The 23,723-nt window shown below is 41.6% G+C and overlaps 1 protein-coding gene across 1 annotated transcript in view; it reads right to left on the reverse strand.

Annotated features, from left to right (window-relative positions):
• Positions 1-560: 560 nt before the first annotated feature.
• The window catches only part of CMIP (c-Maf inducing protein), a 135,810-nt gene continuing 112,647 nt past the window's right edge, over positions 561-23,723 (reverse strand). Inside the window, exons 11-21 of the mRNA XM_010579671.1 lie at positions 15,493-15,558; positions 14,362-14,388; positions 13,847-13,895; positions 12,239-12,346; positions 9,548-9,664; positions 7,910-8,050; positions 6,893-6,940; positions 5,965-6,111; positions 4,345-4,450; positions 3,126-3,196; positions 561-875 (exon numbers count right to left, since the gene is read on the reverse strand). Coding sequence (XP_010577973.1) covers positions 822-875; positions 3,126-3,196; positions 4,345-4,450; positions 5,965-6,111; positions 6,893-6,940; positions 7,910-8,050; positions 9,548-9,664; positions 12,239-12,346; positions 13,847-13,895; positions 14,362-14,388; positions 15,493-15,558 — 934 coding nt within the window. The 3' untranslated portion in view covers positions 561-821. The remainder of the gene's footprint in view (positions 876-3,125; positions 3,197-4,344; positions 4,451-5,964; positions 6,112-6,892; positions 6,941-7,909; positions 8,051-9,547; positions 9,665-12,238; positions 12,347-13,846; positions 13,896-14,361; positions 14,389-15,492; positions 15,559-23,723) is intronic.

Here is a 23,723-nt window from a genome sequence, read left to right on the forward strand (position 1 = left end):
GGATGTTGTGACAGAGAGGGAGTATAATACAGTATGCATTACTAAAAGGCAATTCTTCAAGGAGGACATTTCCTTTTAAAAAAAAATAATAATAACAACAAGACAGCAAACTAGTTTATACAGTACTATACGCAAAAAAAAGGGTAAAAGAATTAACAATTCATAAATAAAAGACAGGTCCCAGACCTGTTATTTGTGAACCATTTTCTTAAATAGGTGCATTATGTAAATCTTATGTACAACAAAATTACTTTGCATAACAACTGCAAGGAGGGGGCGGGGAGCGGAGCAGGGGGGAGGTGAAAATCATACTGGTTTTGGTTTTCTTCTCTTGAGATTTTTTGTAAGTTTGATTTTCTGGAGCAAAACTGGAGAAAGAGGAGTTCGGACTGGACGAGTGCCACCCAGGGAAACCCAGGTATATATGACAAATGAATATTTTTTTTTTCCTCCACACGGCATAAAACACAAAGGCAAATAAATTCCACAAAGGTGTTTTTTTCCTCTTTATAATCCTCTTGCTGCTACAAAGTCCTTTTTTTTTTTTTCTTTTTTTTTTTTCCTTTTCAATTTAAATTATGTTGATTCCGAAATCACAAAGCTGAAAGAATCCAGCCGGGTCCAGACTTGCCCCGTCCCCCCCAACACACACAATGCCACTCCTCTACCCCACAACCACGACTCCTACCACCAAGTCCCAGGACTCACTGCTCTACAGGTATTAGCCAAAAGTTATTTTCCGGTTTGTTTTTCTCTGTTTGTTTTAAAAATCTTTTCCTTCTCATGAGAAGCAAAAGAGAAGAGTTGGAGGCAGGGAGAGTTCACCACGCTTCGGTGTAGCGGACGTCCACTTCTTTCAGATTAGGTAGTTTAGCCTGTGCAGGAGGGTAGGAAAAGGTAAGAATTAATGATATGTGTTCAGGACTCAGGAAAAAAGTTCCCGTCAAATCTGTACTGTCAGCAAACTGGGAGGATTGAGCTATCGGCCACAAACTGCGCTACGACCTCGACCCTACAGAGTACCAGTGCTGAGTTCAGCAGTGAGCTGAAGCATACAGGTGTTACTGAAGGAAGAAGATGCTGAGCCTTTACAGACACACAAGACTAAGTCACACCTGCAGCAAGAACGAGTGGCTCTAGTAAAACCCACGTACCAGCGATCGAGTCCAGATCAGACCCCGGTCTTCATTTTTTATACAAGTGCTTAGCAAAATTTGTTTGTCAAACTCCAGCCACGAAGGCAGCGGACTCGAACTGCAGCAGCCAGCCACACGTTCCCTCTTCAGCCTCCCCACCAAGTCATTGCTTGATTTTTCCCTCAATGTATTAACAAAAACGTGGAGAGTGTTAGCAACTTTTGGTGTCTTTGTGGTCTCCTTTCCATAACGCCACTGCGTTTGGACATATTGTTCCTGAATTACCCTGCGCGAGGCAGATGGGAATAGGCTGTTTGCAGTGTTCCTACTTGCCGATCCCGTTTCCATGCTCTCTGACCATAATTGTACAGCTAATTCTCTCAAAACAAATAAACACTTTTAATTAGGCTAGTGCATAATTGAGGAGTTGGAATTTTCTAGGAGTCATTATTACCTCACTCCTTGATTTATGTGCACGCATATTTTGATAAGAGCTAGTCATAATCCTACAGACACTGCCAGCAAATAATTTTTCAGTTAGGCAATAATGACTTCAGTAGTGGGTGTTTATTTATTGTCTGGTTCAGCCTGCCTGGTACATATGTGGGTGTCTGTGTGTGTGCAAGCGTGTTTAGTGGGGTGGGGGATGGAGCGGAGAGGAAATGTCATCACTGGCTTGTGCCCCAAATGCTCTCGCAGACCAAGGGGAGAAGAAGGAAAGATTTGTATCAAAAATACGTTCTTTGAAGTCTGAGCTGTTCTCAACAGACCTACAACCATGTGCCCCAGGGAAAGAAACTATTACCCTCCCTCTGAACACACACAGAGCTCTAAAAAAATGGCCACTTAAGATAAATCTCAATGAAAGAGGTGAGAGGGGAAAAAGTGACGCATGCCTATTTTCTCAGCTTTTTTAATTCTCTGCAATCATCAGGACTTTGCTCACAGCCAGTTTTGCTGTTTGCCCTGGCAAGTCACTTTCTTGTGTTGCTGCTAAGGACTGTTAATGCAATACCAGAGCAGAGGGAACTGGTTAGGAAAATATGAGTTTCGGCATGAAGTTAGTGGCAAAGGGGCTCAGAAGCAGGGGTAGGTCTGGGGGAGCCTTTCAATAGACTTGATTTCAGAGCCCTGGGCCAAATACAGCATTGACCTTGATCGTCTGTAAATGCTTGGGGCCTGATACAAGCTCCATTGTGTGAACCCATCTGCAAGCCAGCTGTTAATTCCAAGGACGACTTCTTTGCGTATACAAATGTGACACAAGTTTTGAAAACTTGATCTTGAAAAATCCATGCTAGCAGTATTGCAGCAACTGAGTCCCTGGGGGAGCCCTGGCTCCACAGCCAGAACCGAAGATATACCTTTGCATTGAATTTTGAAAGCTGAGCAGTTTCAGGACTTGCCTCAAGTTCGAAACTCAACCCAAGGCTGTGACCTTTTTGAGTAAACCTGGAACAATCTAAGGTTTCAACACACAAGACAACGTAACGTTGAGTTTCATCTTGAGCACTTGGGTTTACAAGGTAAGACTCTGGGAGATGCAACTCACGCAACACCAGAGCGAAGACAAAGTCCACGTGAAGTCATGAAAGCCAACGCATCTCAGGCAGTCTGTCTGAAACCACCTGGGGCCGTTCCCCTCCCACAGCTACATTCTAGTTCTTTACAGCATTTTGCCTAAGTGGTTGTAAGGTCACTGTACAAATGGTAACACCAGACATCTTACATGTCAAACTTGGGAACTAGGCATTTGTGCGTTTCTGTTTAAAGCCCAGTTCCAGTCTAAGAGGTGTCAAGATAAACTTGTACCTTCCTCAATACTTTTAATTCTCCCTTTGCATTCTGAATCAAAGCTCCATAATGCTGTTCACCCACGTTACTTTTGGTCCTGTTAACTGTACAGGACGTGGCTCTGCAGGTGTGCACTAGATTTTACCCATCTGTGTACTCTCATCAGAAACAATTACAAATACAACTCAGAAATACCTTGAGATCTTCGTAGGTATCTGCTGAAAGTTTGGTGCTGTTCATATTTAAACTACACAGGCTCTTCATGGCTAAAAGAGAAAACACACAGATATTTATCATCATGCTGCATTTTTTTAAAATATCAAGCTTACAGTAGGCCAAAGCATAAACAAGACATGACTATGTGCAGCACTCTCACGAAAAAGCTGAATAGTGTAAAATATAGACTTACAAATGGATAAACAGCTGTTTGGGCCCTCATCCAGGAAAAAGTTCCTATTTAGGAAGGGCCATTAAGCATATGCTTAAGTCCGCTGACTTCAAAGGAGTTCAGGCAGCTTCTCATAATCAGTTTCCTGCACATTATTCTGAATAGTGCCCCTTCTCAGTGCTCTGCATGGTGCACGCAGGGGCCATGCTGATCTAGCAGTCCTCCCTCTCCCCTCCCTCCCCCCCATTTCCATTTTAGGCTCCAGTACTTAGCAGAATAGTTTCCTAAGATGAGCCATAACTACTGGCCTGTCTGGCACGTCTGTGTAGGATCAAGCCTATTAAAGGAGCTCTTTAAACCCTATAGGCGAGGTTTATAATACACCGTTGGATGTAGGAAAGGGTCTCATTCTGGCATGACAAGCAGCTCTCAGTGCACAGGGGAATCCTGAATGCTGCTTAGATGGCCCCACTTTGCCTTGCCCTATTTAAATTAAGAACAGCGAGAGTTTCACCTCCCCAAAAAAGAAGGAACAAAAAATGCCAGAGAGGGTACGAAACCTGCTGTGCACGGTTGCTGAACTCACTAATAAGTTGCTGCATGCCTTTGCAACCTTCCCCTCCTGCACCACAAGGTCAGACTCCCACCCAGAGGGGACACCCATAGGAGGGCACGTGAAAAAAGCTGGGAAGTCCCAGGGCAACAGGTCACCACGTGAGATCAAGACAAGTGCCACCAGTAAAGTCAGAGACAAGAGCCAGAGTACGGTCTGGGACAACAAAGCTCACACGAGGCCACGAAGTGTCGTCAGGCTCAGATCACCGTCCCGCTCCTCCTGCCTGCGGCTGAACGGCCACTTGAGTGTGCAGGGAGGAGGGAAGTTTAAACCCAAACACAACCATGGCCTGTCCTAAATCCCTGCGGAAGCAGTGCTGTGGCAGCCAAGAAATCAATCTTCTGTCTGAACCCACGTGAATTCCTCTGAACCCACAACATTTTCCTCCGTAGCTTATCTTGGTCACTTACAACTAAGTGCCAGCAGCCCAGCATCCGTGACAGGAGTCTCGCACAGGTTGAGCACTTGCAGCATCGTGAGGTGTTCAGACAGAAGCCGCAACCCTGCATCTCCGAACTGTGGGGCACAAGCAAAGTTGTTTTCAAACAACGTGTGAACACGAAGTCCAAGTACCTCGGTGCAAAGAGGGCACGTTAAAAGGAGGTTTGCAGATGAGCCCTCAAAGCCACACTCAGATTGTTTACCGCAATCTCAAATGACAGGAGAGAAAGCAAATAGTTTTATCCCTATTTTGCAGACGGGGAACAGAAAAATTAAGTGACTTGTGTGCACTTAACCGCAGGCCATCATTTAATTAGAATGGTGCCTTTGAAGTCTGGACTTTGTATGAGAGAGCTCCCACCCAGGCTATACAAGATGGTTATGGCAGTCTCAGCCAGTTCCCAACCACATCACAAAAAAAAAGCATAATGCAAGTGGTATTAATTAGCTATTTTGGTCTCAAGAACAATGTACTATTGATTGGTAATTGTTCTATTGACCCACTTCGTTTCTGCTGTTTCTAAATTCTAGATTAATGGAAACCAGGATATCGCAGAATAAAATGGAATCTAAACTCTCTTTTTTCTTTACATAACAACAACAACAACAAAAAATCATACAAAAAGCAGGCTCTTTGTCCAGTGAAATCAGACTCATTTTGAGCAAGAAGCATCAAAGTTTTCAAATCCAAAAGTTACATTGTTAGGACAAATCTGGAGGAGATACAAGACAGTCCTAAAAAAAGCAATCAATCAGATTCTACTTCATATTCCCCACACAAAAAGAGGAAATTTCTGCGATACAAAAGTAGTTAGGAAAACAAAACGAGATATTTACATGACATTTGAATGAAAAAAAAAATGCTGCCTTTTATGGTTGCACTGAGAATAATCATATTTTCAGCAAGCACTACAAATAGGTGCTAACAGAAAATGGGGAAAACCTATTCAGTGGAGAACCTCAGAGACCAAATCCAGCAGGGAAATGTAGAAGAAAAATTTAATTTTATAAGCTCTTTCAATTAACAGCTGAATAATTTATTCAGTTAACTTGGCCTCTTTTTGCTTACAGAATAACCACATTCTCATTATAGTTTCCTTCTATTTATTCATTATTTGAGTTTCTTTTTGTTGCTGTTGTTTTTAAAGAAATTCTGGTTGATCAGCATTCAGGGCAATTCACTGTCTACACTGCATAGACTCTGTGTTTTGCTTGACCAGATGCGCTGCACAGCATCATTTTTTTCATCCTAAATGGGTGAAAGCTTAAGCACTTCTCAGATGAACAGCAGCACATGTACTGCAAAGTACACAGTATCAACAATGCCTAACTGGAACATTCAACCCAAGATATCAGCAACCCTTTTAAAATTAAAAATAAAATAAAATTAAAAAAAAAAAAAGAGAAGAAAAAGAAAAATCAGCCTCCAAGATAAGCTAGACCATAGAAAGGCCCTGTAAAAATAGCATGACGACAAACTCATTCTAAGCAAGCCTCTTCACACGCTCTTCTTGTGCTGACGCAATGTAAAATTTCAGAATTACTCAGCATTGGTTCCTGCTCTGAGTTTCAGTCTGCAAAGCACTTACCTGAGTTGACCACAGGTTCAGCTGCTTGAGTGAAGGCAGTTTAATGAGGTGCTCAGCACAAGCACTTGTCACATTGGTGAAGGCCAGGCTGAGGTTTTCCAAATTTCCAAAAGATCCCGAGCTTAGCAAGCGGGCCAGGTCTGCATCCTGAAAGCAAACAACAGATTGATAAGCAAGAGTGTTGACTCCTCAGCCTGCAATCATCTGCAGTGGTGTCACTGATACTGTTAACCAGCAAGAGTTGCACAATTATACCACTTGTTTACAGTAATAGAGAACCACACAGAGAAGTTTCTGTTTGTTTGGCAAGCAGCTGGGCTCTTGTGGCAGCATTGCTTCACACACCCTGGGAAAAATTTATCCAGACATTAGGACAAAAATTTTCTTTGCGTGCGTATCCTTACGAGACACGAAGGCTTCAGTGTCAGAACAAATGTCAAGGATGGGCCTTTTAACTTAATGAAGATTTCACTGCAAGTTCTAGATCCAGACTGTGTTCAGGACCATTACTTGGCCTCAGTGAAATTAGTTTACACTAGGTAACTGGGTTTACACCAGGCTTAACTGCAACAGTGATGGGTCTCTTTCGGATTTTCATGTGTAAGATCCAGAACTGGACGTTGTGAAGTCTGCTTTTTTAATGCAAAATTCTGTCCCCAAATCTACCATTAGATCCTACTGTAAATTCCAGATCTCCACACAAGTATAAATCTGACAGTCTGATGCTTGTACTGGCATTGGAAACTGCTCTACAGACCCAAGAGCAGAAATGTGCCCTTACTTGTGTAAACTCCAGTTGTGTTGACAGAGCAAGTGGAATGGCTCCCCTCTCGACTGACCAAAACCACTGTGCCACATGGCAAACATAAATCAAGTGTTTAAATATGGAAAGACAAAGCTTGTTTTTCTATTGACATGATTAACTTACCGTGGACTTGGATGGCAGTGTTAACCTTGTGGGACCACCTTTTCTTTGCTGTAAGGGAGAAGATATTTTGGTTAAACAAGTTGCCATTCTACATTTCAGACCAACTGAAAAGTATAGCAAGCTTTTCACTAGAGCAAACCCTGCTCCAATTTCAAAGCTTCCTGCCAGCCCTTCCACCTCTTCCCTGCTTTTTCTGCACTGACAGATTTTTTTTTCTGAGTGTGCTAGATGCAGGCCTGCTGCTACCCAGGGGACGTGCACTAACTGTAGCTGGTGGTCTTCGTGCCATGGGTCAGCATTCTGTCTGATTCAGCCTGCCATTATTTGGTTACTTTCACTTTAACGGAAACAGCCTTAAAATGCTGGACTAAGATAGCAAAGGGGTTGAGGCTGTGCAGCTGATAGTCATTTGTTTGACTTCAAAAAAAAAAAAAGCATATACTTTTCAGGCTGGGAGCAGGGGTTAAAGAAGACAAATATAAATGTGAAAGAGAAAAAAGGAAGACTGTGGGTATGTTTGCATACGTGAAAAACTGCTAATGAGAGCAGATCTATCTGCAATCTGTAGATCCTGCCTTTAAAATCAGGAAAAAAATCTTTTATTCATAGGCTTTAACTCTGAGAACTAGACCTAAAGACCATCTCAGTGAAATGTTGTGAATGTCAAAGCATTAAGAAATGTTGGCCAGCACTAGAACCATTTGCTACTCATATGTCAAAAGGTGGCAGAATTTGACAAGCTGACTTGTAAGATCTTAAGACAGCAGGATTTCACCTTTATTCTTTCACACAGATTCTAAGCAGGTTATTGAATATCATTCATAAACATAGTATGGGATTAGACACATCAGTAAATATCACACAGTATACATATTCACAGCAAAATCCTCCAAATACTGCTCCCATCCTGTTGTTAACTGGGAATTTCACACCCTGCTTGTCTTTCTTTTATACCTCCTTTTCTGGAGAGTACAGACCACAATGTGCTATGGCAATACTGCATGCAGGGCGACATACCAGCTCTTTTAACTCCCTCTGCCTGTCACACAGCTGTTCATACATTCTCTTTCCCACGTCTGTGCTTTCCAGGGTAGAGATGATCTGGAGCTGGGTGTCGTTATTATCGATAATGTTGTATTCCAGCATCAAACACAAAATCTAGCGGTAGAATGAAAGAAGAGTGGTCACTTCAGTGCTTACGTTCAATTTCTTCCAAATATCCTAATTACACTGGGCATGCTAGTTTAAATTACTGGGTAATGTTTTTAGAGTATGCATTATACAGGCTAGATTAGAGGATTGTAGCAACATTTACTGACCTTCCAACACAGGAAACCAATTTTTTATTCGTAAAGAATGAACTCTAATCTCTGAAAGTCAACCTATCTATCCTGTCTTCCATTAGTGCTCATTCCTTCTGACCGAGCGGTGCAATTACTTTACATCCATCAGTCCTGGATGATGGCTTCATGCCACAGCCCTCTTCAGAACAGGTACAATCGATCCAGTATTTCCCAGGTACACTGGCTAGACTACAGATTGCCTGGCAGACTTGGGACGTTACATACGAGCAGTAGAGCCAAGCAGTTCCCCAAGTCCTGGATTTTCTGTCCCTAAGTGCTGGGGTTTCTGTGCAAGCAGAATGCATGGGAAGTGTAACCAGCCTATGAGGCAGGATGGGGAAAGGCCAGAGAGGCTCTGAGAGAAGATGATGCTGGGAGCTCGCTGCTGGGAGCAGGACATCCTCCATCTCATTGGGAACACGCCTGACTCACCCCTGGGCAAGGGGCAGCCAGGAGCAAGTTAGACACCAGGGGATGATTCCAGTGGGTCACATGGGCTTAGGAGACAAGCTGCCCCCTCCACGCTGCCTTTCCTTTTCAGCTACATATCACGCCATTGCAATTAAAATGCAAAGTTTTTATTCCCTCCTTAATTATTTTAATGAAAAAAAATCAAGCAACATTATATTCAAATTCATGCAGAACACTCTTTTATTTACTGGATTAAACTAGCATGCACAGATCTAAGTCAATGAAAAATTGTAACTCCTTCCCACCTATCTAACCACCCTCTACTTCCATTTAAAATATATTATGACATTTATCAAGAAACTTTTCTAAAGAAACCCAGAAAAGTATGTATAAACTATTAGTTTATACAAACAAACCCATCATAAGCACAAAAAAATGTGTATTAATGCAAGTAAATAAGGCTTTGTAAATGCACTTCTTGTGCACTGCTCATTTTGCAGGTGGCAAGACAAGCCGTCACGGAAAGACGTCCAAGACAATTTCGTCATGGAAAAAGCCTTGTGGTTCTGAATTCTGACCCCTCACCACAGCCTATACCATCACGACCATTTATTTCTCATCTTAGCCTCTCCAACTGAATTACAGCAAACAGTCTCTCCAAAAATTCTTGCACCCACCTTTCATGTAATTCACACTCATATCTGCAGAACAACAATATTCCGTTCCACTTAATCAAGAGAAACACAACTGCCCATTGCTGGTGTTTGATATGACACAAACCTGAACTTGGCTTCTCTATCTAGTATCCCTAGATCTAGTATCTAATTCTAGGAAAGGCAGTGTGAAACCGAAACTGAATACTACTCGTAAATCGATATGACTATGTATGTTTAGGGCTTACCTCTACCATTGTCTGGTTACCCCTCAAAGCCAGTAGCATGCAAGGTCCTAATTTATTTTCAGCCAGTGAAAGCAGGAACTTCTTTGTTTTATAGCAGGATCCCATTAAAATATGAACCTATTTGAGAAACAGAGCTAAAATTAGAGATGTAAGCCTAAGAAACACATGTACCTCTGGAAGGGACGTTGTTACGCAGTCAAACAAATGTATTTGCAACAAACCTAAAGAAAAGGAGGCCCTCATTATGATTACGGTTGCAGTCTCTCAACAGCTTTATTGCTGATTGGAAGTGACTTTCTGAAAAAGGTGATGCCTAGTGAGATCTGAGGGAGCGGGTAGTTTTCCTCCATAAAGGAGCTCAGCTGACAACCCAGAGGCCTGATATAGGCTCCCCGGGAAACATCAGAGCAGCTGTGCAATTGCCCCCATCCCTAGTAACATGATGAACCCAGCCCCAGGGGAACCACAGGCGATTTTGCTTTCGCATCTGTTTGCAGTTCAGTTTCTCTGGAAATGCCAGCTGGTGAGGAAATGCCAAGGTTTGTGTGGGCTGGATGCCTAGGTAAAAGGCAGTGGTGCTGGCAATCTGCTAGCTGAACGCTAGCCTTGGTTAAGGGGTGGCGACGGACAAAATCACCTGTTCAGAATGAACAGACAGGAGCTGACTGGGAAAGGAAGGAGCGCCTTAAGAAAATCCAGCAGTCCTGAGCCCTAAGTCAGAGGTGACTTCATGTGTTTTCATGCTCTTAGGTCGTAATCTTGCTTTCCCTTTTGCTCAGTTTTCCCTCAAAGGAAAGAAATGCTGAGAACAGTGCCTGAATAAGACTCCTTGGAGTCCACTAGCTGCCAAGTGTCCTGCAGGCTCTATCCTAGCTCCAGAAAGCATCAGATGATATCACATAGTAACACCTATGGCAGAAATGGAAAGCCACTTGTACAAATCAAACATAAGAAGTCTCTTCTCACAAAAGAGGTTGGCAACATTCTTTCCCATTTAAAAGCTCTAGAGATTAGCTGCAGAAAATTTCAGGTTCCTAGCTGGAAGTCTTATTTTATGGCCCAGATGGCTGATTCACCAGCTTGCTGGCAGAGCACTATGTGAGAATTTGTAGGTTCCAATGACCTGAGCAGTAAGAGCTCCGTTATGTAGATTCAACATCAGCATTTCTCTACAATAAGCTTGTAAATATGTTCTGTGGTCCCCCTGGTTCATGGTATTGTCTGGACTATGTTCAATACTGCTGAAAATATCGGAACCATGCCACGATGGGGTCAATTCTATGCACGTCATGTGCTACCATGCAATTCTTCTTCCTCATGGCTTCGCTACCAGCAAGACCTTTAGAAAACAGAACATCTTTTTTTTTCTTAAGTATCCATCAGCTCAGGTGGCCTTTAAAAACAGTAAGCTTCAAGCCAAAAAGGGTTTCATTTCATGCAGTTATCATTAAGGTTTTTTGGAGGTTTATTTGAGCGATAAAATACTGACACTAACACTAATATAAGGTCCATCTTGGAACAGGATGTTTTTCAAACTTTATGGTTAGTCGTTAGCAGCTCTTTAAGTATTTATCAACATCCTTGCAAAGGGCACAGAGTACTGAATATTAATGTGTGTTAGTATTGTGCTTTCTCATGCACGCCATCTCCTGATGCTCATAAATATCTTGGACCACAAAAGCTCTCAGGAGAAATGATATAGTTCTAAAGAAATTTTTGTCAAACATAAAAGTCATAGAATCAGTGAAGAGGGATGAAACCTTCTGTGAACAATCTTTGTCCATTATCTGTTTCAAAGGTATCTGATCCATCTGAATTTAAGTTAAGAGTATAGACAGACATGCATGTTCTTTACATCCAAAAATGTTCAGCATGTGGGAGATGCAAAGTGTTGATCTCCCAAAAGTCACTTCACTGTATACCCAACAGCCAACTTCAACCAATGTTTTTCCCCTTATCAGGGAAAGGAAGTAATATAATTTTGTTCTTACTTGTTATATGGAGAATTAATACACAGTGAGATCTACGTGACTTGACCCAGGCTGCACAGGAAGACAGTGCCACTGCAGCATCAGTGATGAAAACATGTTACTTTCTGTCTAGCCCTTCTAAGAGTTACAAAAGAAATAACTGCAGGAAATGGAATGATGGTTTCTAATCATACCTCCCCACAACAATGAAATTTGGCACAGAAACTGCTAACACATTTTTATATCTACCTATCCATCCTTTGATTAATTCAATGTTACTGTTGTTTTTAAGTTCCAGAGTAGCCTATAAATGAAAACTGTAGATGTGGATGTGCAGAACAGACTGTCTCCCCTGTCTCCCAGTACTCCATATTCTCTGAGAGTTTTTTATACAGACACACAAACACACATATTTATAAATACAAAAATATATGCATACATATGCACACACATACATGCAGGGTTTTGTGCATCTATACTACCAGTGAAAAAACACGCCAAAGTTGAAAAGTAAAAGCCAGTATGTTAACCAAGTTGAGACTGCAAGGAAGTTCAATTGATTTGGTGACATAAAGATTTAGGTTTCCTGGTGAACACTTGTGGTTTACAGAACCCTGATTTTGATAATTTTTTGACAAAAGCAAGTAAATCTTGTTACTGCCAACTACACATTAGCTGCTTGCTGCAAAGTTACTAAACTCACGTTATTGCAGACACGTACCATACTGGCAAATAGCTCTCCATCATCATCACATGCCACTCCTCCAGGGCTGTAGAGCTGGAACCAGCCATCTTTGCCAGCCCGCACACTCAGCAAACATGAGTGGACCTGCCAAAAAGTGAAGATATTGGAAAGGTTACAGTTCCTGCCAATAATCACCAGTGTCTCCCACACTGAGCCAAAAGAACTAACTGCAAAACTGGGAACTGCTGGAAATTTCATGGTTAATATCCCAATCTACAGAGCTGCAGGCAAGTCTCCATTCACAAAATCCATTTTTTCAGTATAAACAAGGAGGGAAGCTGTATCATCATTAATTGCACGGCCTTTTTCATTCCCTTTACCCAAATCAAACACAAAATGGTTTTTATCTAGAACAGTTCCTTTCACTGGAAAAAAAACTACCAAAAACCAACCAAACAAAAAGATTCACATTTCTGAGCTTCTGCCATTTTCCCCCCATCCTCCCAGCACGTGTGTCTATACTTCTGATGTGATCTGCACACCAAACGCAGTGGCTGTTGGCTTGCTCATTCCAATCGTTAAAAAATTCTTATTACTCCTGCTATAATAAATTTTGACCAGAGTCAGAATGAAGGAAGTCCACAAGGAAAATTCAACAGGGATATGAAAGACAGAAGTTGCACAGAAGAACTGGCATCAGTGAGCAACCATTAGTCTAAATTTGGCCCACTGTAGAGATTACTATACCTAGTCCCACAGTTTAACAGAGGAGTCATAAATAAGCTTTTTTTTTTTTTACTTTTTTTTTCTTTTCCCTTGAAGAGACAAATGTTCTATTTCAATTTTTGAGGGGAGGTGGGGGAGGTAAAGTCCATGCTCTTTCCTTTGGGCATGTAACATTAGTGACAGATGAAATCCTGGTGCCATTCTAAGACAAGGAGGTGTCTCTTATCTGACAAGGATGACTACTACTCACAAAGGCTAAAACCATGAAAACCAGGAATTCTGGGCAATGATGATGACGACACAGCCTCCTCACCCACAGACTGGGGGAGCTTTCTTCCCTTTATGCCAACACCAAAAATTAATGCAGATGAGAAATTCCCTCTGACTCAGCCAAAGCTGATGATGTTGAACAAGCTACATGTGCAGCTATGAAGCAGTCAGCCACCATGAGGCTACAGCTATGCACTCATTCCAGTAACACACCTCCCACCCCCTTTCTCCTGCTAATTCATGAGAATTATGGTCATTTCCACACAATGTAACTGAAGCGCAGCTAAATAAAACCTGTTATTTTGTAACCTGTATGGATCCATGGATTTTGCTTCCCTTTTTTTGTATGGAAGATGAAAAGCTCTGAGAGATTCAACAGAGTGGGAAAGTCTTGCTGGTTGCAGTTTACTGCAGAGCAAGGACATCAACTGATGCTAGACAAGCAGGTCACAACACATATTTATACATAAGGCAAGAAACCATTCATACTAAGACCATGTGCCCTGAGTGGCTATTAGTCCCTAAGAGACTTAAGCACAGCAAAACCACACCACATTTTGAAACAAACTACTTAAGGAGAGATCTTCTGAACAAGTATACTTGCAATCCCTCCAATTAATACTCTGTGTAAACTGGCAATAAACTCACTTCTTGCCTCGGGTCTTCTGCAAATCTCTGAATCACGTATTTCAGCTCCCTGAAAAAAAAAGTTAAAAGGACAAGAATAAGCAGTTGGTGGTTGCAGTATTCACACAAGTGTCACATGTCTCTTGGATTACACTTTCAACGATATATATTCAAGCTCTTTAGAGACAAACAAGTTGAACTGCTTCCACAGGAAGGAAATATGAGGTCTAAAAGTGATTACCAAGGACACTGTCTATTCACAATAGCCTAGAAAAGCTTTCAGAGATGTGCGGTGACAAACGCGTTTGTAAATTCTATCAGCATCCAGTGTCTTTAGTCCTTGGGCTCCTTCCGTCACAGTAAATTACAAAGAAAACTACATCTTTTTATTGCTAACAGAACATGCTTACAGCACCTCACAGATAAAAACCGTTAGAGACACAATATTGAATAATGCGTCGTTGCTATTATTGACTAGTACAAGTATTTTAAGTAATTACCCCCTTCAATAAAACAAACAAGCCCCACAAACTTACTTTGTGAATTTCTCATGTGCAAGAGCCCTGAAATTTAAAACAGAAGAGTATGACGATTTGGGAGAAGGGAGGAAGGAAAAAAAAACCCAACCCCAACCCAAAAAACCAAACAACCACTTTTCAATTCTTTCCAGATAATAAAAGGATTTGCTAAGCAACTGCAGCACACGAGACAAAAAGAATAATCTTTCCAAAAAAGATCAGGCAAAGCGTCCTTCATTAATATAGGGGGGAAAAAAATGAAGGGGGGGTGGTGTGTGGAAATCTCTTGGAACAAATTTTGTAGCTTTTCCTGAGTCCTGACTTAGACAAGGCTCTGACTAACATCAGTGAGAGCTTTGGGTCAGAAGAAAGTAAGTAAAAGACTTACAATACAACTATATAACTACAAACAGAATTTTGGCTACCTCCAAGAGCCAGGTGAATTCTTTAATTGCAATGCAATTAAGGTATGGTCACAACTAATTAACATCATACATCAGTAAAGCAATTAATGGTCATTCTGTGAAGTGCCTTGCATCATGGTATGGTTTACACCTCCCCCAGGACTCACATTTGACTTGGGTAAATGATGTCTCTCTTGCCTATCTCCAAGCTCTCGCTGTAGCCCAGGTTATCCTGGCATGGAGGATTAGACCTCTCTGATTCAAGACGTCAGGTCATTAGGGGATGTGATAAGCTAGCAAATTGTACAATTATAGGTTGTAATGTTTGTCCACGGAGGTCTGCATTTTATAAACACTACTGTTCATTAATAGGTTTCTGAGGGAGCTTCGCTGATCCATAGGGTAGCTTCTTCATTTAATGCAAAGTACAAATGATACGAGTCTCTGTGACGCCAGTAAAGTATCCTCCTCCACTAAATCTCTTGCTTTGCTTTCCTCCTCACCAGCTTTCCTTCCTTTCCTGTCTGCCTGTCTCTAGTTAACCATTTTTCTCTTCAGGATCATCTTAAAGAAATGGGGAAGGAAGACGAAGATGGGGAAGTCTTCACGTCCCTCTGCATGAGCCAAAATCAATACTAGAGGCACAAAGCTCCTATTACCATCAGTTTTTACTTGACATTATATTTCACCATAAAACAACAGCAACAAGAATAACCCAGTAAACACTAAGACAGTGCAAACTTACTCCTTGGGAAATGGGATAGGTTGAAGCAAGCTGGCTAGAGCTGGTCTCCAGTCATCATAGTCTGACCTGAAAAATGAACATTTTATTAATAGATTACCAAGTATTAAATATGGTTTGTCAACAGTTAGTTCAAGGAGTTAAAAGTTTTTTACTGCAGGCACCAACAACCCTTCTGTTTTACTGAGACACTCTAAAGATCCACAGTGGCATTTCCCTTTCCATTTTCAGCACATTCTCCACTGAGGCACAATAAATCTGGTATTTACAATGACCTCCAGAGAGGCCTTCTTTATGTCAACTTAAAGACATTTGCTGTTTATGAAACCTGTTGACATTTAATCACTAAGTAATACTTTCATCTAAGTTGGTACAGCAATTACCAGGCCATTGCTACTTACAGCTCTGCTCTGCATTTAATTGGAAATATTTTATTTTTTTTTGCTATAAGACATACACCCATTTGTTAAAAAAAAAAAAAAAAAAAAAAAAAAGACATACACCCCCAATCCATTTTTGACCTTGGCACAAAGGAATGGGTCAATTTAAACAGTACAAAGTCTTTAGCTTAAGAGGCAAGAGACTAGAGAAGGAAGCACTGTCAAAATCGTTAAGAGTGAAAGAGGACAACTGAGGACAACCACAGCAGAGAGCTCAGGCCAGTGGACCCAGTAAGAAGTGTCTCCTCGCTGTTGTGTTAGCACCACAGCCCCCATCTGAGGCATTTTGTTTTCATCTCTGCTGCCAATATACAGAACTGTCCTTCTATGAGGAACCATCCATAAGGGGATACTCATGTGAACTAGGATAAAAACAACGTTTTGCTGTACAGCATGCACTGGTCAGTGCAAACTAATCTGGCAGCATGTCATCGCAATCTACCTGCAAAACGCCAGCTGGTCGAGCACACGTGGTGAAGCAGGTACGGCTTCTCATGTAGGAATGGCACTTTGCACACTGCCACCTCTCTCCTTCAAATGATCTCAAACATTCACTGGTTAGTTGGCACTAATTAGCTGCCGTACCAATGCACTACACAAAGGGTGCAATCATTGTAAGAAGGATGAAGTGAAGAACACAAAAGATAAGAGAATTTGGCAAGTCAGCACCAAAATGGGGCACAGAACCCACTAGCCAAAGCTCAGATGCTGGCACTGCCTGCTAGGCCACTCTCACTCCAATTAATACCAATGAGTACACACAGAAGTAAATGTAGTAGATCTCATATGGGGTGAAAACACCTTGGGGTGTCTGTAGAAGACAATGTAGAAGAGCCTACTGTCTCCTCTTATGGCTGTTACCCTTTGGATTTCAGTTTTAAAAGCCAGATTATTGGCTGCAGCTTACTGCAAACTTGGCACTAAAGTGTGGTGTTTCTTTAGGAAGGAACGAAGTGTAATGTTCCCAAATGGACAGTATCTACTGATAGCATTAGAAACAGACAACATATGCACAGGAAGCGTTCCAAAATAATGCATTTTTTTTGCAAAGAGAAGGTTCTAGCCCAGACAAATTGAAGATGAATGCATTTCCAAAAGTCTCGTCCATTTTTTGAACCACATAAACCAGAGATTTCCATAAACTAATAATACACATGATGTTGGATAGTCCACAAAGGCATGCTCGTGGACACAAAGAAAACTTACGTGCATGAGCAGGGTACTCTTAAGAAGCAACATGCAGAGACATTTTAATTGAAGGGATAATCATGATGTAGAAATCAATCAGGGAGGCAGTTACCGCTTGCCCAAGAGTAGTATGAGTTCAGGTTACAAAAATATATAGCATCTCATGCAAGTAACCAATCCACAAGAGCAACTGTGATCTGATAGTAGCTTAACATATTAAAAAACAGATGAATGCCATACAAAAGCACTGCGGGATGGGTTGGTAGCTCTTCTTCCATACTGCTGTGCAAAAGTCCCAAGTTCACCACAGATGCTTTTCCACGCCAGGTGGAACCTAGCACAAAACTAAATGCCTATAATTTCAGTAGGCAACTTCAGCAAGTGGTCCTGCCCTTTTCATGGCCGCATTACCAGATAATCCTAGCACGTACTGTCCAGTCATTTCCTGAAATCCCTCTACCAAGAGGCCAAGCACCAAACTTTGTGTTGAGTTCAGGGAGCTGTCTCTCCCCCACCTGCAGTTGCTAAACAACCATAAAAGCACTTAGATACAAGGCTGGGGCTTAAAGACAGGCAGCTCAGCAACTGAGGTGGCACTGGCCAGGCAAAAATTTCAGTGCTGGTTCTCTTCAAAACACCAAACAAATAACATTTGAGAGTCTTGGTGTTGTCCCCTAAGAAATACAACTTGTTTATTTTCCTCTTGTTATCTTTAGCATTTGAGGCATGAAGCATAGCACCTGTGAAGCTACAATAATCCAGAAAGGAAACCTCATGCCCATGCCAGCGGCTCTAGAAGCCACTGAGCCTAATTTTCTCCTCCATCAAAAATTCTGTTCTCTGGTTTATATTAGGAGCAACTCTGAGATAAGGGGTGTTACACTAACCTAAAGTGAGGATGAGTCCACTGCAGATAGAGCACTTTGTGATCACCCATTCACAGGGTTCTTTGCAGAGACAAAAAAACCCTTACATGCTTAGAGACTAAACAAATAAGGAAGATGACCAACTTTGTTTAGTGCCTCAGAACAGCAAGACAGGAAGCAGGACTTCATCACAAGGGGTTGTTTTTCCACTTTGTGTAAAGTGAATATTGTGAAACACCTGAGAATGGGACTTGTCATATAAACTGAAATAAGTCAAGAAAACCTCTGACATAGCACCACTAAGATGAGTTCTCTGGGTTCTTTTAACAAAGCTCTGATTAATTAAGGCTCTCTACAAGACTATTTGTTGTTTCTGACCTACAGACAAGTTGAATGGGTCAGCAACACAGAGCTCTGACCTGTGTTCAAATTCATCTGAAAATCTCTTGTTTACCTACTAGGTCTCTGCAGTAGACAGATGATGCAACATATCTATAGCTGCAGCCATGAGAAATGCCAGAGGTCTCTGATCCACACAGCCTGGGTTTCACTGCGTTTGTTAAGTGTGAGGAACATAGTCCAGACCACAAGAAGTAGTCTGACTTTGAGCTGGCACAATACTTCCACTCAAAGATCCACCTCTGCACTCAAGACGTTGTATGCTCAAGACATCCCCAGAAGCAGTCCGTCCTGCAGTGCTGTCCTCTTGGGATCACTGCTGTGCCCAAGCCTCAACTCACCTTCCACATCACAGCCCCACTTCTCCCAAGTGACCTCCGGGTGCAGCCTGAACATGCGTGAGCCCTGGAGAGCTGATGCATAGACCTCTGTGCCAGTGCTTGTGTCCTCAAAGAACTGACAAGTCTAATGAGCAGTCTTTTTTCTTTTATCTGTTTAAATATACATACCTTTTGGAAATTCCTACTAAACCAGTAGCTGATTTTACTCTAAAAATGACACATTTTTATTGGTAGATGCAAACAACTCTACGAGCAGATTTTTTGAGCAGGAGAGACCCAAAAGGCATCAATTTTTCATGGCTGATCTTCAGAGGAAATTGCAAGAGAAAGAAAAAAGCTGCTTTATAATAGACTAAGACCAAGTTAAACACTGCAGACAGAATTGGACAGTATCACTCTCTGACTTTTCTTGAAGCTAGGAGTTACGTATGGCATTCATTTGCAGAGCAGGTCTGTGAGAGGGCAATGAAAATAAACCATAGCCTGTTTTCCTAGGAGGAAAAGAAAGAAAGAAAAATCATCTCCTATGAAATATATAGAGTTTGGTCACATGAGTTGGACCTGAACATAAAATCTACACAGCCTGTAATCCATTCAATCTGAGCTAGGAAACACGAAACAAACACAGCACAAGAATAAAACTAAACTACTTATTAAAAGCCTACAGTGTTTCTCCTCCTCCCACCTATTCCCTTTTCAAAAACATTTTCCTTCTGTCTGTGCTCATCTCAAGCACGCTCTTTTTTCATTTCAGACAGTTGCTTTTTTCTTTTTTTTTTGGTCCATTCAAAGCTCTAACACAAGACAGAAGTGTTTGAAGCAGGGAAAGAAAGGAGATAGATTAGCTCTGGCTGCAGTTAACAACCACCACAACGAGCCAGACAAAGAGGCCATGCCAGGAGGAGGAGGGAGCACAGAGCTAGAGGGAGAACTCGGGAGAACGCCTGTGACAAACTCCCTTTGGAGCTCTTCAAAGGGTGCTGGGCTGAACGCTCACACTCATCACATAGCTTAAATCCCAGGATTGGCCTTATAAAAGCAGAGGGGGAGAAAGACTCTCTGAAGTACTCACTGGCTCCGATTTTTGCAGGATTTGCAATTTTAGGCGAGTAGCACAGCAGTCAACCTGCAGCCCGATCTATGGGTTCCTGGGAAGCGTGTGCTAGGCTGGAGGTCAGGGTGCCAAGCGAGTGAAGGCTGTCAGAGCAGTCACCTGCTACTGCACACAGCTTTACTTACTCAGAAACCTTTTTTAGGGGATTGGCCAGAACATTGGCCAACCATAATAATTAAATAATCCCCGGCTGCGGTGACTTTGCCTTTGGGCCATTGTCGCTATTGGCCTGCCAACATAATACATTTTCCTTCCCCGGGATCACCTTTCACCAAAATGAAAACCTGCCCATATGTCATGTGCGGCACAAACAATCCAAAACATACTAGCAGCCCAGGGCAACCCTGATAAACATGACATAAGAGAATCCACTCGGGATATTCAGAGCATGCCACTGACCTATTGGGGAATGCAGAGAAGGCAAGGGAAGCTCCAGTAGGAGCTTGCGTTCGGAAAGCTGTCGGTCTTATCACAGAGAGACTGAGAGCCCTGAGTCCTCTGTTTTTAGAGGATAATAAAGAGTCAGGGAGCAACTACTTGGAAGCACCTTGTTTCTCCAGACTGAGCAGCTTGACAAGATCAAAAATCTTTTAGGTAACTCCTCTGTTATCAGATAATAACAAGATTACTGAGACCCACAGATATGTACCTTATCCCTTCTTTCCCTGGCTCTAGGTCCAAATCCTCTGAATTGCACGACAGAAGATTTTAGCTCAGGGCTCCAGAGCAGGCTGAGAAAAAGTCCCATCAGATCCCTTGTCATATAGGGCACAAGCCTGCTAGCTGCAAAACAGTGAGGTGTCTTTTCGTGTTCAGCCGCCTTCTGAGCTGGGCTTGTTTGTTTTTTCAAAAGAAGAAAATGTAGCACCATTGAAAGGCCCTAAAAAGGTCCTGCCCTGGCTGCTGAGAACAGAAAAGGCCTCTACTGCTCACAGTTGGCATGGTAGCATCAGGAAACAGCCATGCAAGTTTGCCCAAAAAAGCCAACTCTACCCTGGCCACACAGGCCCCAGAGAGGGGTACAAATGTTTGGACATCTGGAAGGACTCTTGCCACTACAGGCAGCCATGGGAACAAAAAAAAAATGACACGGACAAAGGGTGACAGCTTATAATACATCATCGTCACAGCCACAGCCTGCCTAAGAGGTGTCTATTCTTGCAGCCAGTTTAGTTTGCTATTTGTTGATCCAGATTTCACTGCAGGCACAGTTTAAGTATTTCTCCCACATGCTGGGTGTTGCCAGGGGAATCAGCAGGGTCCTTCAGGTGACAAACAGACTTTGAAGTTATCCAGTCCAAGGAAGAGGACACACGGCCCATTTTAATGCAGATTTCTCTAACCACGGTTGTGCTGTTCAAGCACAAGTTTGGCTGTACAAGAAATTCTCTAATGCATGGAAACATTAACATGCGAGTAGGAGCTGGACAACACTAAGCAGCTCTCAGAGCCTCTAATTTAATACAATGAACAGAAAGATTTTGATTAATTTAGTGCATTTTCTACACACCAGTTTAAGACTTGTAGCATCTGGGAAGAATTGACTGGCATCAATAACACTATCAGACTCCTGAACGCATTAGAGAACACTGACACAGAAGTTTGATCCACTTTTGAGTGCAGGACAAAAATACCATGTTCTACTAGAGATTGTGTCTCCTTTAAAATCTGCCCAGACTTTGGGTCATCTGCCAACATCTTTAAAACCAGGATTTTCTGTTTTCCTTTAGTATGCAATAGTTGTGTTCTGTTACTGAGCTATGTTAGAAAAAGGGTCAAAGACGTTCTTGGTGCTATGATAACAACCACACATGAACTTTCTGATCTGCACATTTAGCCTTCTGTGCAAAAACTGAGGTATTACAGTGCTTATTAAATAACTGCTGTTACACTTTTATCAATATTAGAAGTGATTTTTTTCCCCAAAAAAGTAAGTACTGTGTAAGAGTTAGGTAAACAATGAAATGTCCTCTGCTGAAGGTATTGTTAAGAATTCTTATTTGCTAGACTTTCAATAATTAAAATCTGCCTAATTAAATTACTCCCTGCTGCCCTAAGTTAATTATGTATAAAAGATATCATTGTTGGTGACTCTCTTGTTTTGATGATGATATTGAGTCAGACACCTAAAAGAACAATTAAATTCAATGCTAAGCAACTTATTTATGTTTGGCTTACCACTGTTATTAAAAAGAACATTATTTTAGTGACTGCCTGCTGAGAGCTCAGCTCCTGGACAGCAGTTGTTTTATAATTAATGTTTTCTTCCTACTGGCATGTTTCTTCAACTCTCTTTCTTCATATTCTCAGTTTTTCAAAGTATAGTAATAGTATTTAGTGCATCAGAAAGCCTTTGTTCAAGAATAGTTTGAGCATGCAAGAAATGAGCATCACAACAGCATTATTTTGCATTTTTGTTAATAACTATTAGCCTTTCTACAATGCTTTTCCATCACGGGTTTCAGAGTTTAAAAAACAATATTCAAAACCTTACCTATATTTTATGGATAAGGAAACTGAGGCACAAAAATAAGCAACCTATCTAAAACCTCCTAGTAAGCCAGTGGCAGAATCAGGAGCAGAATTAATTTCTGCATTAATGCTTTGAGGTCAGGAAACAATCAAGGGATGAACAGGAATGGAAGGAAACCCAAATCAGTAGAGCTACAATATATACCAGCCATGGCTCTGCCTTAGAAAACGTCCTATATTCTCATAGGTTGTGATTTCTCAAGCAGGGTGTGGACTCTGGCAGAACAGTCTGAGGAGAGTTGCACCAATTTTGTAATATTGCTGGTCCTTTACTATACACATACTATGGGTTTCACCCTTCAGAATTACCATTGTACAAGCTGAAAAAGGGCACAAAGCTGTCCCACACCTGTGCGATAACAATAACAGATTTTCATTTTCACTGCTGCTATTGAAGAGCTTGATGACCTAGCATATCAAATGTTTAAAATTTGGAAAGACTGTGAGGAATAACATGCCCATTTGTGAATTTGTTTGTAAGCGTGTGTCAGCTGCATGATGAAACCAAAACCGCCAATGCTTAGTGAGTCAGCATCCAAGCCAGCATCAGGACTGAGAGAGTTCATAGTGTTTAGGGAAAACATCTAGAGTCCAGGGGATGGCAATAAATACACAATGTGTTTAATGTAGCACCTGGGTGCGTAAAGACTTAGAAGCCACCAGATGAAGCAAAGTCAGATGCTGTGCTTTTTTAATGCATACATTTTTAAAGGCAGAATAGGCTAGGCCAGGGGGGGAAAATAAAAATAAAATCAGCCTTCAGCAACTTCCTGCTCAAGAATCTATCGGGAACGGTATCTTGGATTCACCTGTCCTGCCTCCAGTTCTGAGTGTGTGCTTATGTATGTATTTGCAAGCCAGCTGGGCAGTGAGTGAAAGAATTATGCTGAAAATTAGTACTATGTATTTTGGAAAAAAAAAAAAAGAAAATGTGGGACAAAACTTTCACAAAATCCTCAATCATGGTAGTTGGACTTCACTGAATTCCTCAAGAGCGTACATCCAGATTTGCTTTTGACTTCAGTGTAGCCACATGCTCACGGTTTACAGCGGAGTCCAAATTTCACCCAGTGTCTTGTATTCTAAAAACTCAACTATTACTTCATTAAACCTTATGTTGTTTAAAAATAATTAATGTAGAAATATAACTGTTTGCCCAAAGACATACTGCAACTCAGTAGCAGAGCTGGCTGTCAAAGTCAACAAAGTTGTTTTGGGTTGTTTTACTGCACTTCTACTACAAGCTTCCATTCTGCAGCCCACCTTTTGTGTTACTCCTTTTCATTTATTTATCCAGGAGAAAAACAAGCTTTTCCTGAAGAACTTTTTATTTTATATTCCTCTTGAAGCTCTT

Source organism: Haliaeetus leucocephalus, unplaced genomic scaffold (genome assembly GCF_000737465.1).
Source record: "Haliaeetus leucocephalus isolate CR32 unplaced genomic scaffold, Haliaeetus_leucocephalus-4.0 Scaffold668, whole genome shotgun sequence".
Lineage (NCBI taxonomy): Eukaryota > Metazoa > Chordata > Aves > Accipitriformes > Accipitridae > Haliaeetus > Haliaeetus leucocephalus.